Source organism: Taudactylus pleione, unplaced genomic scaffold (genome assembly GCF_031769625.1).
Source record: "Taudactylus pleione unplaced genomic scaffold, aTauple2 ptg000009l, whole genome shotgun sequence".
Lineage (NCBI taxonomy): Eukaryota > Metazoa > Chordata > Amphibia > Anura > Myobatrachidae > Taudactylus > Taudactylus pleione.
The window spans coordinates 10,149,120-10,161,808 of NW_028284412.1; the positions used below are offsets into that span (position 1 = coordinate 10,149,120).

Below are 12,689 nucleotides of genomic sequence, written 5' to 3' on the forward strand. Positions count from 1 at the left end.
CCATCGGGATTGCGACGAGACCCTGCGGTAGGGTCTCGCTTCCGCAAGCCCAGGAGTGATTTGGCTCTATCAGAGCCAAAATCACTCCCACTGACATCATTACTGATGTCAGTGGGGCCGGACTCAGACGGTAGGCGTTCCCATGGGAACGCCTCCGTCTGGCAGTCACGCCCCCGGCACACCCACCAAAGGGGGCATGCTGTCAATCAACATCGACAGCACGCCCCCTTTGGTGCGAGACCCGGAGCGACGGAGAGCCCGTCGCTATCCGGGTCTCGCGCATGCGCACAACGGAGCTCCCTCTCACTTAAAATGTCATCCCATTCAGGCTGGGCAATGGGTTAGAAGCAACCATTTGCAGTTAAATCTGTAAATTGCTTTACAACTATATAACCTGGGTCTGGGACCCATAGAAATGGCACCCCCTGAACCCACTATAACTATGCCCATCCCATAAGTTAGTTGTTAGTACATCAATGGGGCTCCCATCCCATGGACTACTGCCATTTGTGGTGTACTGTAGTCCCCGGTGGCTCTGTGAATTTTCTAGTGGTCTGACAGATGGACAAGTTAAAACAACTTAAGCAATTGCGTCCCAGGGCTAATTTGGGGAATAGAGAAGTTAACTAAACACATAGATATTAAATGCAATTATCTACATGTGTTAATATATACTCAGTATGTCTCTATTATCAATTACTACTTTTATATTTGTTATTTCTAGTACTTCGGAACCGCCATTCACTGGATCGGGCGGTCCCTCCTCCACCACCCCACTTATCCCACCCGAACTTTGTCATTGTCCCTTCACCTCATCCCCTGGCAGTGGGAGCTGTTAGAACAGTGGAGGGGCTTAAAGTCAGGCATGTTCTTACTGCACATGTCTGACACGGACATGTGCTCTGCTCTGTAGATTTATTATATAGATTATGATTATTATTATTTTATAAACTCCTCATCTTCATAAGCCTTATACAGAGTAAGCTTCATAATGCTTATACAGGACAGTACACAATTTGAACAATTATAAACACCATAATGCATTTCCCTGGGATAAATGCATTAGCCCAGAATGGGCTTTAGACATGAAGATTTACGTTTTTAAATTTACTTATGTCCAAGATTTTGATGCTTCTCCTTTTGCTGGTGGAAAAGGGGAGGGAGGTAAATGCCAGACTTTTAAATGATAATTGTACTGTATCTGGCAGACATTCAACCACACCCAGGATCTCACTGTGCCAGAACTTACTAATCAGGGAGGCATGCTAGCTAAGTGATGTCAAGACTCCTCTTTGGTGATTAATTGCTTCAAACAGAATTGTTTTCATCCTGAGCAGATATTTCTAATGGAATGCAAAAAAAAAAAAAACATTACTGCAACTTACCCCATGACCAAACCCTTTAATGAATCCTCGACCCATCCTCCCGTAGGTCTTGAAAAATTGATGAGTAAAATGTTGGGCAAAGAAAGAAAACATCAGATTGGTGCCTTGTGGATCTGGGATGAACTGTTCTCTTTTTAGAAAGGTCTCTACCAGTGAAGCGGCATCAGGTAGCTGCAGCTTTCCTGTACATAGACATAAGAAGAACATTAATCTCTGATTGGTGATTGTGGGGATGAAGAGAAGATCGGAGACCACACAAGCTCAGAGCAGAGACAATAATCTAGTTTTAATAACCTTGTTACATCCGAATGAAAAAAAAAAATCAAAAATAAACTATGACCTTAATGTAATTAATTGAGATATCAGATATTCCTCTTAAAACTAACTTTATTACCATAGTAACTATTACACCCATAGCAAATACATATTTATGACAAAATTCTATAGTTATTACACTATTTGATCACAGTAAATTACATGAATTTACCTTATATGAGATCTCTACAAAACTTTAAATGAAAACAAGTAAAAGGTGTTCACTGCAATATTACTTATAAATAACGGGTTGGGTATGGGATGCCGGCTTTTCGGGATGCCGGCTTCCCATCAGGGTCAGCGTACCAACACTTGTTGATCAGTATCCTAACCCTCCCCCTTTCCCTAAACCTCACCAGTGCCTGAACCTCAGCTCCTAGTGCCTAAACCTAACCACCCCCATGCACAATAAACCTAACCCTCCCCCCTTAGTGCCTAACCCTAACCGTAACCCTCCCCCTAACCCTGGTGTACAGGATGCTGGCGCCGGGATTCTGACAGTTGTTGGTATTCCTCCACCGGCATTCTAAGCACCAGCATTCAAATAACACAGGAAAATTCTAAATGTCTTTGTGTTTAAAGAATGCTATGCTAGTTCCACTGCTAAAGCCTGCACACATTTATAGATTATCATTCCAGCCACCCAACTAGTTGGAATGTATGGAAACAACCAAAATCGTCCGTTTGCTCCCAAGGGATGCAATCGGGAAACCGGTTGTCTTAATCCCGACAGCCGGCTTCCCGACTGCATTATCCCGGCGGGGGTTAAATGACAGGCATCTATTTGTAGACGCCTGTCATTTTCCCAACGCCGGGATAACGGCGCTCGGCATCCCGATCGAAGGGATGCCGGGCGCCGCGAGCTGACAGCCGCAGGGGGGTGGGTTAGGTTTAGGGCACCCGGGGGGAACTTAGGGTTAGGCACCCCCCCTGGAGGGTTAGGGTTAGGCTAGGGGGAGGGAGGGTTAGGGATAGGCACCCCCAGGGGGGACTTAGAGTTAGGCACCCCCCCGGGGGACTTAGGTTTAGGCAGCGGGGAAGGGGGGGTTAGGGCTAGGCACAGAGGGGGGATTAGAGTTAGGCACTTGGGGGGGAGGTTAGGGTTAGGGGGTTAGGTTAGTTTATACTTACCTTAACGACGATCGGGATTTCCAGCGCTGTCGGGCTTCCGCTGCCGGGAACTCTGATTTTGTCGGCCAGGTGCTGCCGGGAATCGAACTGCCGGCCAGGGGGCCGGCGGTATTTCATACCGATCCCGCTCCCAAATGCCGGAAAACGGTTGATCAGTCACGTTGGTTAAGGGGGTGATTCAGGCTCAGACAGTAATGCTATCGCAGCTGCTAACATGATAACAGCTGCGACAGCACTATTATGGTAATGCAGCAGGAGGCATTACACCCCCTGCATGCATTAGTGATCCGAGCTGCGTCCACAGACGCAGCATTGGATCATCTGCGTGATCCTCGGCAGGCTGAGTGACCACAGATACACTGACGGAGATTTCCTGGCCTCCCCCCCCCCTTCAATGGCGGCGACACACCTCCTTACTGTGAAACGGAAGCTGTTGCCGCCCCCTCCCCGTTTGGAAACGGCAGCAGACTGTTAATCACTGACAGTCTGCTGCCGGACTGTCTATATGTTTTTTGGTTGATTCTTGTGGTTAAGCTTAGGGATGTAATTAGGGTTAGGTTTAAGGATGCAGTTACGAATAGGTTTAGGGATGCAGTTAGGGTTAAGGTTACAGTAACGCACGCAGGGGGGGTTTCGGAGTACCCAGAAACCCCCCCTGACAGACAAGCAAGCACCATATTATTAAGCCCCGTCCCCTTCGTTGACAAAATGCCATGATTCGCGGGTCAATTGGGATAAGGCGGAGCCAATGATGCAATTCCATTAGAAACGCGTCATTTAGACCTGCCCCCTCCCGATTGACCCACGAATCGCGGCACTTTGCCACTAAGGGGAGGGCCCTAATGACAGTGCCAGGTCCCGTCCCCATTTCTACAACCAGCAGCTGCTGCCAGTTAAGTGGGTGTAATTTACTGTATGTGTGACATATGTATGTATGTGTTTGTCTACTGTATGTATGTACTGTATGTGTGACATATGTATGTATGTTTTTGTCTACTGTATGTATGTACTGTATGTATATATATGCGTGTGTATATATAGATATTACGTATCGTATACGTATAAAAACGCTGCATTTGCCCCTGGGTTAGGCTAAAATCAGTAAAAACCATGTGTCAACATTATGATGTCTGTTAAATGTAGACATTCTGAATGTGTCGTCATTTTAACCATGTCGACCTACTTATATGTCGAAATATTGGTTGTTGTTCGACCACACCCTAATTAAGTACATTCTATAAAATGATATACAGAAGTGGATTGGTTGCTATGGGCAACTTATCCACTTGTCAAATTATTCACTCTTCAGAAGCTGTCAAACAGTTCCCCCAATGTTTTCAATATTTGGAAGTTGTTATTTTAGAGGTAGTAGATACACAGATTTTTCCACAAGATATGCAGTCATCTTCTCAATGGTTACAGCTCCCACACGTTACAGACATGATAGGGAATGCAGTGCACAAGTTGCTGCAGATTCCTGGGCTGGTGTAAAATCAACAAACTGTTCTATAAAATCCAAGATAAAACATAATAAATGCTACGGTTTACACCTCTTGCACTAAGACCATCAAGTTTTTTTCTAATTGCGCCATGGAAGAACAGACAGGAAATGCTTTCCACATTTGCAGGAAACAATTAACTGCCCCCAGAAGTGAACAGTATTATGTTTAAATCCAGTTGGTGTCATCTTCCGCGTCTGTCTGAACACACATGGAAGAGTCATCAGGTAACACTTCGCTATCTGACAATCTTATACAAAGTATAGAAATACAGAACCACTATTGATCTATAGTAAAAGATCCCATACAAACGTACACATAATATTTACAGTATGTACAATATATTTTGTGTTAACTTCATATATATATATTGTTTTTTACATTTTATATTATGCAGCTTGAAATAAAGATAAGAGACAATCGTGTGCTCTGTGCGCATTGCAACACATATGGCTAACACATGAGCAATGCTCCAGCTTTATGCCTTCCAATTTATTATTTATATATGATTTTCTTATGCATATAACACATTGTTTCCTATTGTCAGTATAGTCATACTCAAAACATACCCAAAACTCCCAATTTAGAAAATGGGGACTATGATCCCCCAAAACCCATCCACTAAAATCATCAAACCATGCTTGCCGACATTTGTTTGCACACCTCTGTGAAAGACCAGAGGGTGAAATCCAAGGGTCAGGTTTGGGGGACATGGAGACACAACCTGCATCATCATGGCCACTTCCCCACTGCAAAAATGCCACATACTGTATCGCGTCATCATGCAGCAAGCGTTGGGGGTGTAACTGCGTTATCATCCCCAATGCCACCCACATCATTGGGGAAGTCTGCATCCGGGAGTGTGGGCTACTCTCTCCTATATTTGGGAGTCTCTCTGACATTTCACAAGAGTAGGCAGGTATGATGCACCAGCTTCACATTTCATCCCTTTTCCATGTTCCAGACGAAAATTGCCCCATAAGGAACATTGGAATATACAAATGCATTATAAATCTAAAAAATGACCCTGCAATGTGCTACTGTACATGCATGGCTGAACTGTAATGTTAAATCCTTTCATATCAGGGCCTGATTTTTTTATTCATATATTCTGCTGTCAATAAAAAATTTAGCAATTAAAGAAAAACGACTCACGCCCCACAGAAGCGTAAGGTGATCAGGATCAGTTCTGAGACGTTCTCAGCAGTCTGAATGAATGAACAGTGGGCCTGATTCAGCGTTTCATGGAAATGCCGTCGCTGCTACGATCCCGTATGCAGCAGCTGTGCAAAATAATGCAAATGTTGCAGGCACTGGTATTTGTATCCAAACGGTAACGGGGCATGTCTGACTACAGAGGTGATGGGTGGAATATATTACTACAGCTTTGACTGGGCCATGAGTTACTACAGAGGTAATGGAAGGGAATGTGTTACTATAGAGGTGATGAATGAAAATGTGTTACTACAGAAGTGAATTAGGGATGTGTTACTTATAGAGGTGATAGGGCAATGTGTTACCTACAGAGGTGATGGGGATGTGTTACTACAGAGGTGATGGGGATGTGTTACTACAGAGGTGATAGAAATATTTTACTATAGATGTTATGGGGGAATGTGATACTACAAAGATGATGAGGGAATGTGTTACTACAGAGTTGATGGAGGTATGTGTTACTTACAGAAGTGATGAAGGTATGTGTTATTTACAGAGGTAAGTAACTTTAGAATGTAAGCTCCCACGAGCAGGAACCTCTTCCCTCATGTGCTTCTCTTTACATTTTCTTCTACTCTTTACTCCCCATAGGGCACCTAACACGTGACTGCCAACCCCCTGCTGCTTATTGTGAGTGCTTTATTCGCTGTTGCAGCAATGTATATAAATCGTGTCCTTGTCCTGCACTGTAATGTACTGTAAGTTACTTGTTTCTTCACTTATTAGTTCTATGTACTATGTAAGGCGCTGCAGAACACTTGTGGCGCCATATAAAGGATAATAATAATAATAGAGGTGTTACTTACAGAGGTAATGAAGGTATGTGTTACTTACAGAGGTGATGGAGGTATGTGTTACTACAGATGAGATAGGGCACAGGTTCTCAAACTCGGTCCTCAGGACCCCAAACAGTGCATGTTTTCCATGTCTCCACACTGAATCAAGTGAAATAATTAGCTCCACCTTTGGACCTTTTAAAATGTGTCAGTGAGTAATGATTACACCTGTGCTCCTGCTGGGTGACCTGCAAAATGTGAACTGTGTGGGGTCCCGAGGACCGAGTTTGAGAACCACTGAGATAGGGAAATGTGTTACTACAGAGCTGATGGGGGAATGTGTTACTACAGAGGTGATGGAAGTATGTTTTATTTACAGAGGTGATGAAGGTATGTGTTACTTACAGAGGTGGTGGAGGTATGTGTTACTACAGATGTGATGGGGGAATGTGTTACTACAGAGCTGATGGGGGAATGTGTTACTACAGAGCTGATGGGGGAACCAGTTACTACAGAGGTGATGGAGGTATGTGTTACTTACAGAGGTGATAAAGGTATGTGTTACTTACAGAGGTGATGGGGGTATGTGTTACTCAGTGTTGGACTGGGGCAAGAAGGGCCCACCAGGAAATGCAATGGTAGGGGCCCAAGCTTAAGGGGTGTGGCCAGCCACCAAAGAGGGTGTGGCTAGTCACAACAGATGGACCTGGCCAACCATTAGAGAGGAAATGCAAGAACAGGACCCCTTTATAAAAGAGGAGACTGGGGTGTGTCAGCACCACCCACTTTGATTGGCAGGAGGGATAATCTTAATGTAGTTTCCATAGAAACAAATCAAGCACCCAAGTTCATCTATGACACTGCTTCACCCCTAAAAGAGGGGGTGGGGCCCTCAGGCAGTAGGGCCAGCGGGGATTTCCCCTGTACCCCTGTGGGCCAGTCCAACCCTGGTGTTACTACAGAGGAGATAGGGGAATGTGTTACTACAGAGCTGGTGGGGGAATGTGTTACTACAGAGCTGATGGGGGAATGTGTTACTACAAAGGTGATGGGGGAATGCCAGATGGGAGCTCATAAGTTCCCTGTTCTATAGAAAGTGAGATAGAGGAGTGAATGTAAAAAAACAACCAGCCTTTTAAATGAGTGCTCTCTCTAAAGATCGGGCAGACTCTCTGGGAACTCGACAATGCTTGCATTGCTCAGGTTATTACATTTACCCCAGATAGAGAGAGATAAGTTACAAGCACAGAAAGAGAACTACTGTATCTTAAGAACAACAATAGGTCTTGTCTAAGGTGAGCTGGATTCTGCCAGAGAGGAATACAATATAGAATGTAGGATAGCATTCTTCTGCATTGTTCAAGGAAAATCCTATTATGTTAAATAAACATACGTGCCTACTCTCCCGGAACCTGTGGGAGGCTCCTGATTTTTCCTCGCACCCATGGATAAGTAGGCACTCGTCCTGCATCCTGGCCACTTCCTAGTGAAGTGGGCAGAGTGGGGAGAATCTTACTGGGAATCCGTGGATTCGTGAGGAATGGGTGGGGCCTAATGACACAACTCTATGATAATTGCCTCATTTGATCCTGTCTCAATTTAAGTATGTGCAATTTGCAGAATTTTGACATGAGGGGGTGGGTAGTCCGCCCCATCACCGCCCACCTGCATCTCCTGTAAAGGCTTCTCCCGACAAGGAAATTAATAAGGTAGGCAAGTATGCAAATAAAAATACATCATTAAGGATTTCCTTGGATGACACAAGGTCCAGTGACTGAACTCTAAGAAATATCTGCATTACAAATAAACTACTGACACTACCCTTGGGAAATTTAACAAGTAGCGTTTTGTTAAACTAGTCAGTTTTTGGCAGGCTCCTGGGGTGATTTTTGCCAGATTTATCAAAGGCAAAACGGCAGGAAATTATACTGAAAACATCCATTATCAAACCCGACATTCTGCATATCGCCATCCTGACTTTTTACAAGTTAAGAACAAAATTATAACCTGCTGGAAATACTCACAGAAATAAAAGTGATCGTGAGTGGTGAACCTACATTTGAGTTATCTGGCGACATAATAGGGAGGCACAAAACGCATATGAAAAAATATGAAAACCCCTTTTTATAATGTAAAAATAATCTTGTCTTCTTAGTACGATCATACAGTAATATGGCCCCATAAAATATCCATAATAATGAACAACTGTTTTAGCCCTCTTACTTAAGAAATAATAATTTCCAGCCTAATGCATAAGTCTGTTGTGTCTTCTTATGTTGTAAAGAGCCAGATAGCACAAGCTGCAGCAATCTCTCCATTTACCACCTTTATCTGGCAGTTTTTCCAGTGGTTTGATTTCAACCGTCTGGAAGTTTGGATTGGTCACACATCACCACCACATCATTTTTACCAATCTTAGTTTCAACCCTCCAAACTGTTAGATATTAAATCCAGCATTTTGGCGGGTAACATCATTATATGGTAATTACAAACATGACAGAAAAAAAGGGCCAGATTCATTTCTCCCCTATGTGACCTGGCTCTGCCAGTCAGATTCCATTACCATATCATGAACACTGCCATTTGGAATGGCCTGAAGCCATATTCAGAGGGCTTATATCATTTAATTTTTCAAATGAATCTTTGCAACTGCACTAATTGTATGAAATAGCTAGAGTCAGAATCATAAAACTACTTGTTCCTTTAGTATTTAATGGTTCTGCCTTATTAATTAAATACAATTAAATAAGTGCAAATATATTTAGTACTTTAGAACATATAAAACTGCATGTTGATATACAGACACCAGAATCCCGCTGCCCGGCAAAATGGCGACGCTGCTATCCCGAATGGGATGAGGATACCGGTATCGACATCCCAACCGCAGGAATCCTGAACGAGGATTTGGGTAAGTATGTGCGGTTAGCACGGGGAAGGGGGAGTTAGGTTTAGGCACCCCCAGGGGGAAAATTAGGGTTAGGCACCCCCCGGGGAGGGTTAAGGTTAGGATGCAGGGATGCTGGGTTAGGCTTAGGTACCTCTGGGGGGAGGTTAGGGTTAGGCACCCTCCTGGGAGGGTTAGGTTTAGAGTGCGGGAAGGGGGGGTTTAGGGTTGGGCACAACCGGGGGCAGGTTAGGGTTAGGAACCCCCCTGGGAGGTTAGAGTTAGGCACCACTAAGGGAGGGTTAGGGGGGGTAGGAATAGCATACTTACCGCTGCTGTCGAGATTCTGCATGTTCGAGCTTGCAGCCCGTTGATTATACCTATTCACTATGAAATGTGTTTAGAACATTTAATTGATGTGGGCCACCATTGTATCTGCAGGTGTTTTTCATAAGTTTTAGCCGTAAGCCCTATTTGTCTACTTTAATTATGCAAATTATTAAGTCCAAATACAAAGCAATATTGTGGGAGCACTGCTGTGGCAGATACAATCCATCTTTAAATTGTTAGTATAATCCACAACTAAAAAAAAAAAAAAAAAAAATGTAACATACAACATAAATACATAGGTGTATATTTACTAAAGTGCAGGATTTTAGAAGTGGAGATGTTGCCCATAGCAACCAATCAGATTCTAGCTATTATCTTCTAGAAGGTGCTAGATACAGTAAATGATAAGTAGCATCTGATTGTTTGTTGTGGGCAACATTTCCACTTCTAAAAATCCGCACTTTAGTAAATATACCCCATACTGTAGATCATAGAATGACTTGAACACAATTTATACAGTAACCTAATGGCTCTATAGCATCATACCTTTTGTTCCCATTGGTGTAGGACAATCATCTGGCACTGGTGGAAGAACTCTTGTGAAGAAGCTAACATTGGAATAGGCTTCCCAGCTAATGTAACCGTATGCTGAATTATATGTCGGAGGACTGGGTATCAGATTGGAGCGCACTAAAATAAATATATTACAGATTAATTAACATTGACATTTATAAGTGTGTTTGTTGCATTAAGTGATATATTTTGGATTACTCTATTTTTATACAGAAAGACCACACAGAACCATACATCATACATAGCATGTTGCTGGAACATTTTAGGCCATCATATCATCTTATGGGTAGTTGTAATGTTTAGCTTATTATAAGCCAAGCGTGCTGTATACACACAAGGGGGCCGATTTAGAGTCACTCACAAGTCAAATGCGGCCTCACTGCATGCTCAGAAATAAATGTGGATCTTCATCTGTATTCAGAGCTGTCCACCTCTGGGCCTGATTCAGACCCGCTCGCGAGCGAAGGACGCTCGCAAGCGGGTCGATGGTGCCCGAATGCGCATGCGCACGACGGAGGGAGCTCCGTTGTGCGCATGCGCGAGACCCGGCAAGCGACGAGGAATACGTCGCTCGGGGTCTCGCACCAAAGGGGGCGTGCTGTCGATGGTGACTGACAGCACGCCCCCTTTGGTGGGCGTGCCAGGGGCGTGGCTGCCAGATGGAGGCGTACCCATGGGAACGCCTACCGTCTGGGGCACACTCCAGTCCAAACCAAAAAAAAAATTATTTTCTGTGTTTGTGAATTGTGTGCGCAGTAGCCGCACGTGCATCAACAAAGTAGTGCCAAGCGTGCGCCTGTGTCATAAGTAAAGGGCCGGCTGGCTTGACCGTTAAAGGGTGCTGTAACCCCCAAAGTACACTCCAAACCAAAAAAATATATATTTTCTGTGTTTGTGACTTGTGTGCACTGTGGCTGCACGTGCATCAACAAAGGAGCAGCGCCAAGCGTGCGCCTGCGTCCCATAAGTGAAGAGCCGGCTGGCTCATTTCTTAAAGGGTGGTGTAACCCACAAAGTGCACTACTCTCCAGCAAAAATAAAAAAATATTTTCTGTGTTTGTGTGCGCTTTAGCCGCACGTATATATCAATATAACATAAATGGAGGACCAAACTTTCTCCGATAAAAATAAAATAGGGAAAGATCAAGAACCACTTCCTCCTAGTGCTATTGCTGCTGCTGGGAGTTGTTCATCATCCCAGAGAGGAAGTAGGAACATCACTACTTTTACTAAACAATTGACCCTCCAACAGTCCCTAGCGATGAGGATGAAGTACGACAGCAGTCATCCTGAAGCAAAACGTATAACTGAGGCCTTTACTGCTATGTTGGTGTTAGACGTGCGTCCGGTATCCGCCATTAGTGCAGTGGGATTTAGACAATTGATGGAGGTAGTGTGTCCCCGGTTCCAAATCCCGTCTAGATTCCACCTGCATCCTTAAAGCAGCAGCGACAAGCGTGCGTCTGTCTGTTAAAGGATGGTATAACCCTCAAAGTGCGCTCCACAAACAATAAAAATATTCTTCTTCTTTTTTCTGTCTTTGTGAATTGTATGGGCTGTAGCCGCACTTGCATCCTCAAAGCAGCAGCGACAAGCGTGCGTCTGTCTGTTAAAGGGTGGTGTAACCCTCAAAGTGCGCTCCACAAACAATAATAATATTCTTCTTTTTTTTTCTGTCTTTGTGAAATGTGTGGGCTGTAGCCGCACCTGCATCCTTAAAGCAGCAGCGACAAGCGTGCGTCTGTCTGTTAAAGGGTGGTGTAACCCTCAAAGTGCTCCAAAAAATAAAAAACTATTTTTTTAATGTGTTTGTGACTTGTGTGCGATGTAGCCGCACGTGCATCAACATAGTAGCAGCGCCAAGCGTGCGCCTGTGTCATAAGTCAAGGGCTGGTTTGGACATCTGGTCCGGACTGAAGGACGTGCCAACAATTTCTGACAAGTCTACTGTCACTGCATATGATACTGTCCTCAAAGCAGCAGCGACAAGCGTGCGTCTGTCTGTTAAAGGGTGGTGACACCCTCAAAGTGTGCTCCACAAACAATAAAAATATTCTTCTTTTTTTTTCTGTCTTTGTGAATTGTGTGGGCTGTAGCCGCACTTGCATCCTCAAAGCAGCAGCGACAAGCGTGCGTCTGTCTGTTAAAGGATTACATCGGTGACAGCATCCAAGTAGGCATGTCAGACAGTCCGTACCTGTACTGGCAGGAAAAAGAAGCAATTTGGAGGTCCCTGTACAAACTGGCTCTATTTTACCTGAGTTGCCCCCCCTCCAGTGTGTACTCCAAAAGAGTGTTTAGTGCAGCCGGGAACTTTGTCAGCGAAAGGCGTAGGAGGTTGCTTCCACAAAATGTGGAGAAGATGATGTTCATAAAATGAATTACCAACTCTTCCAGGGAGACCAGCCTCCAGAACGTACAGAGGGACCTGTGGTTGTGGATTCCAGCGGGGACGAATTAATACTCTGTGAGGATGAGGATGTACACAACACTGAAGAGGGTGAGGAATCGGTGGATGAGGGGGATGAGGACGACATCTTGCCTCCGTAGAGCCAGTTTGTGCAGGGACAGATTAATTGCC

The 12,689-nt window shown here is 44.3% G+C and overlaps 1 protein-coding gene across 1 annotated transcript in view; it reads right to left on the reverse strand.

Moving 5' to 3' along the window:
- PTGS1 (prostaglandin-endoperoxide synthase 1) overlaps positions 1–12,689 on the reverse strand; it is a 126,330-nt gene that overhangs the window by 57,366 nt on the left and 56,275 nt on the right. Inside the window, exons 5-6 of the mRNA XM_088466614.1 lie at positions 10,082–10,225; positions 1,386–1,567 (exon numbers count right to left, since the gene is read on the reverse strand). Coding sequence (XP_088322740.1) covers positions 1,386–1,567; positions 10,082–10,225 — 326 coding nt within the window. The remainder of the gene's footprint in view (positions 1–1,385; positions 1,568–10,081; positions 10,226–12,689) is intronic.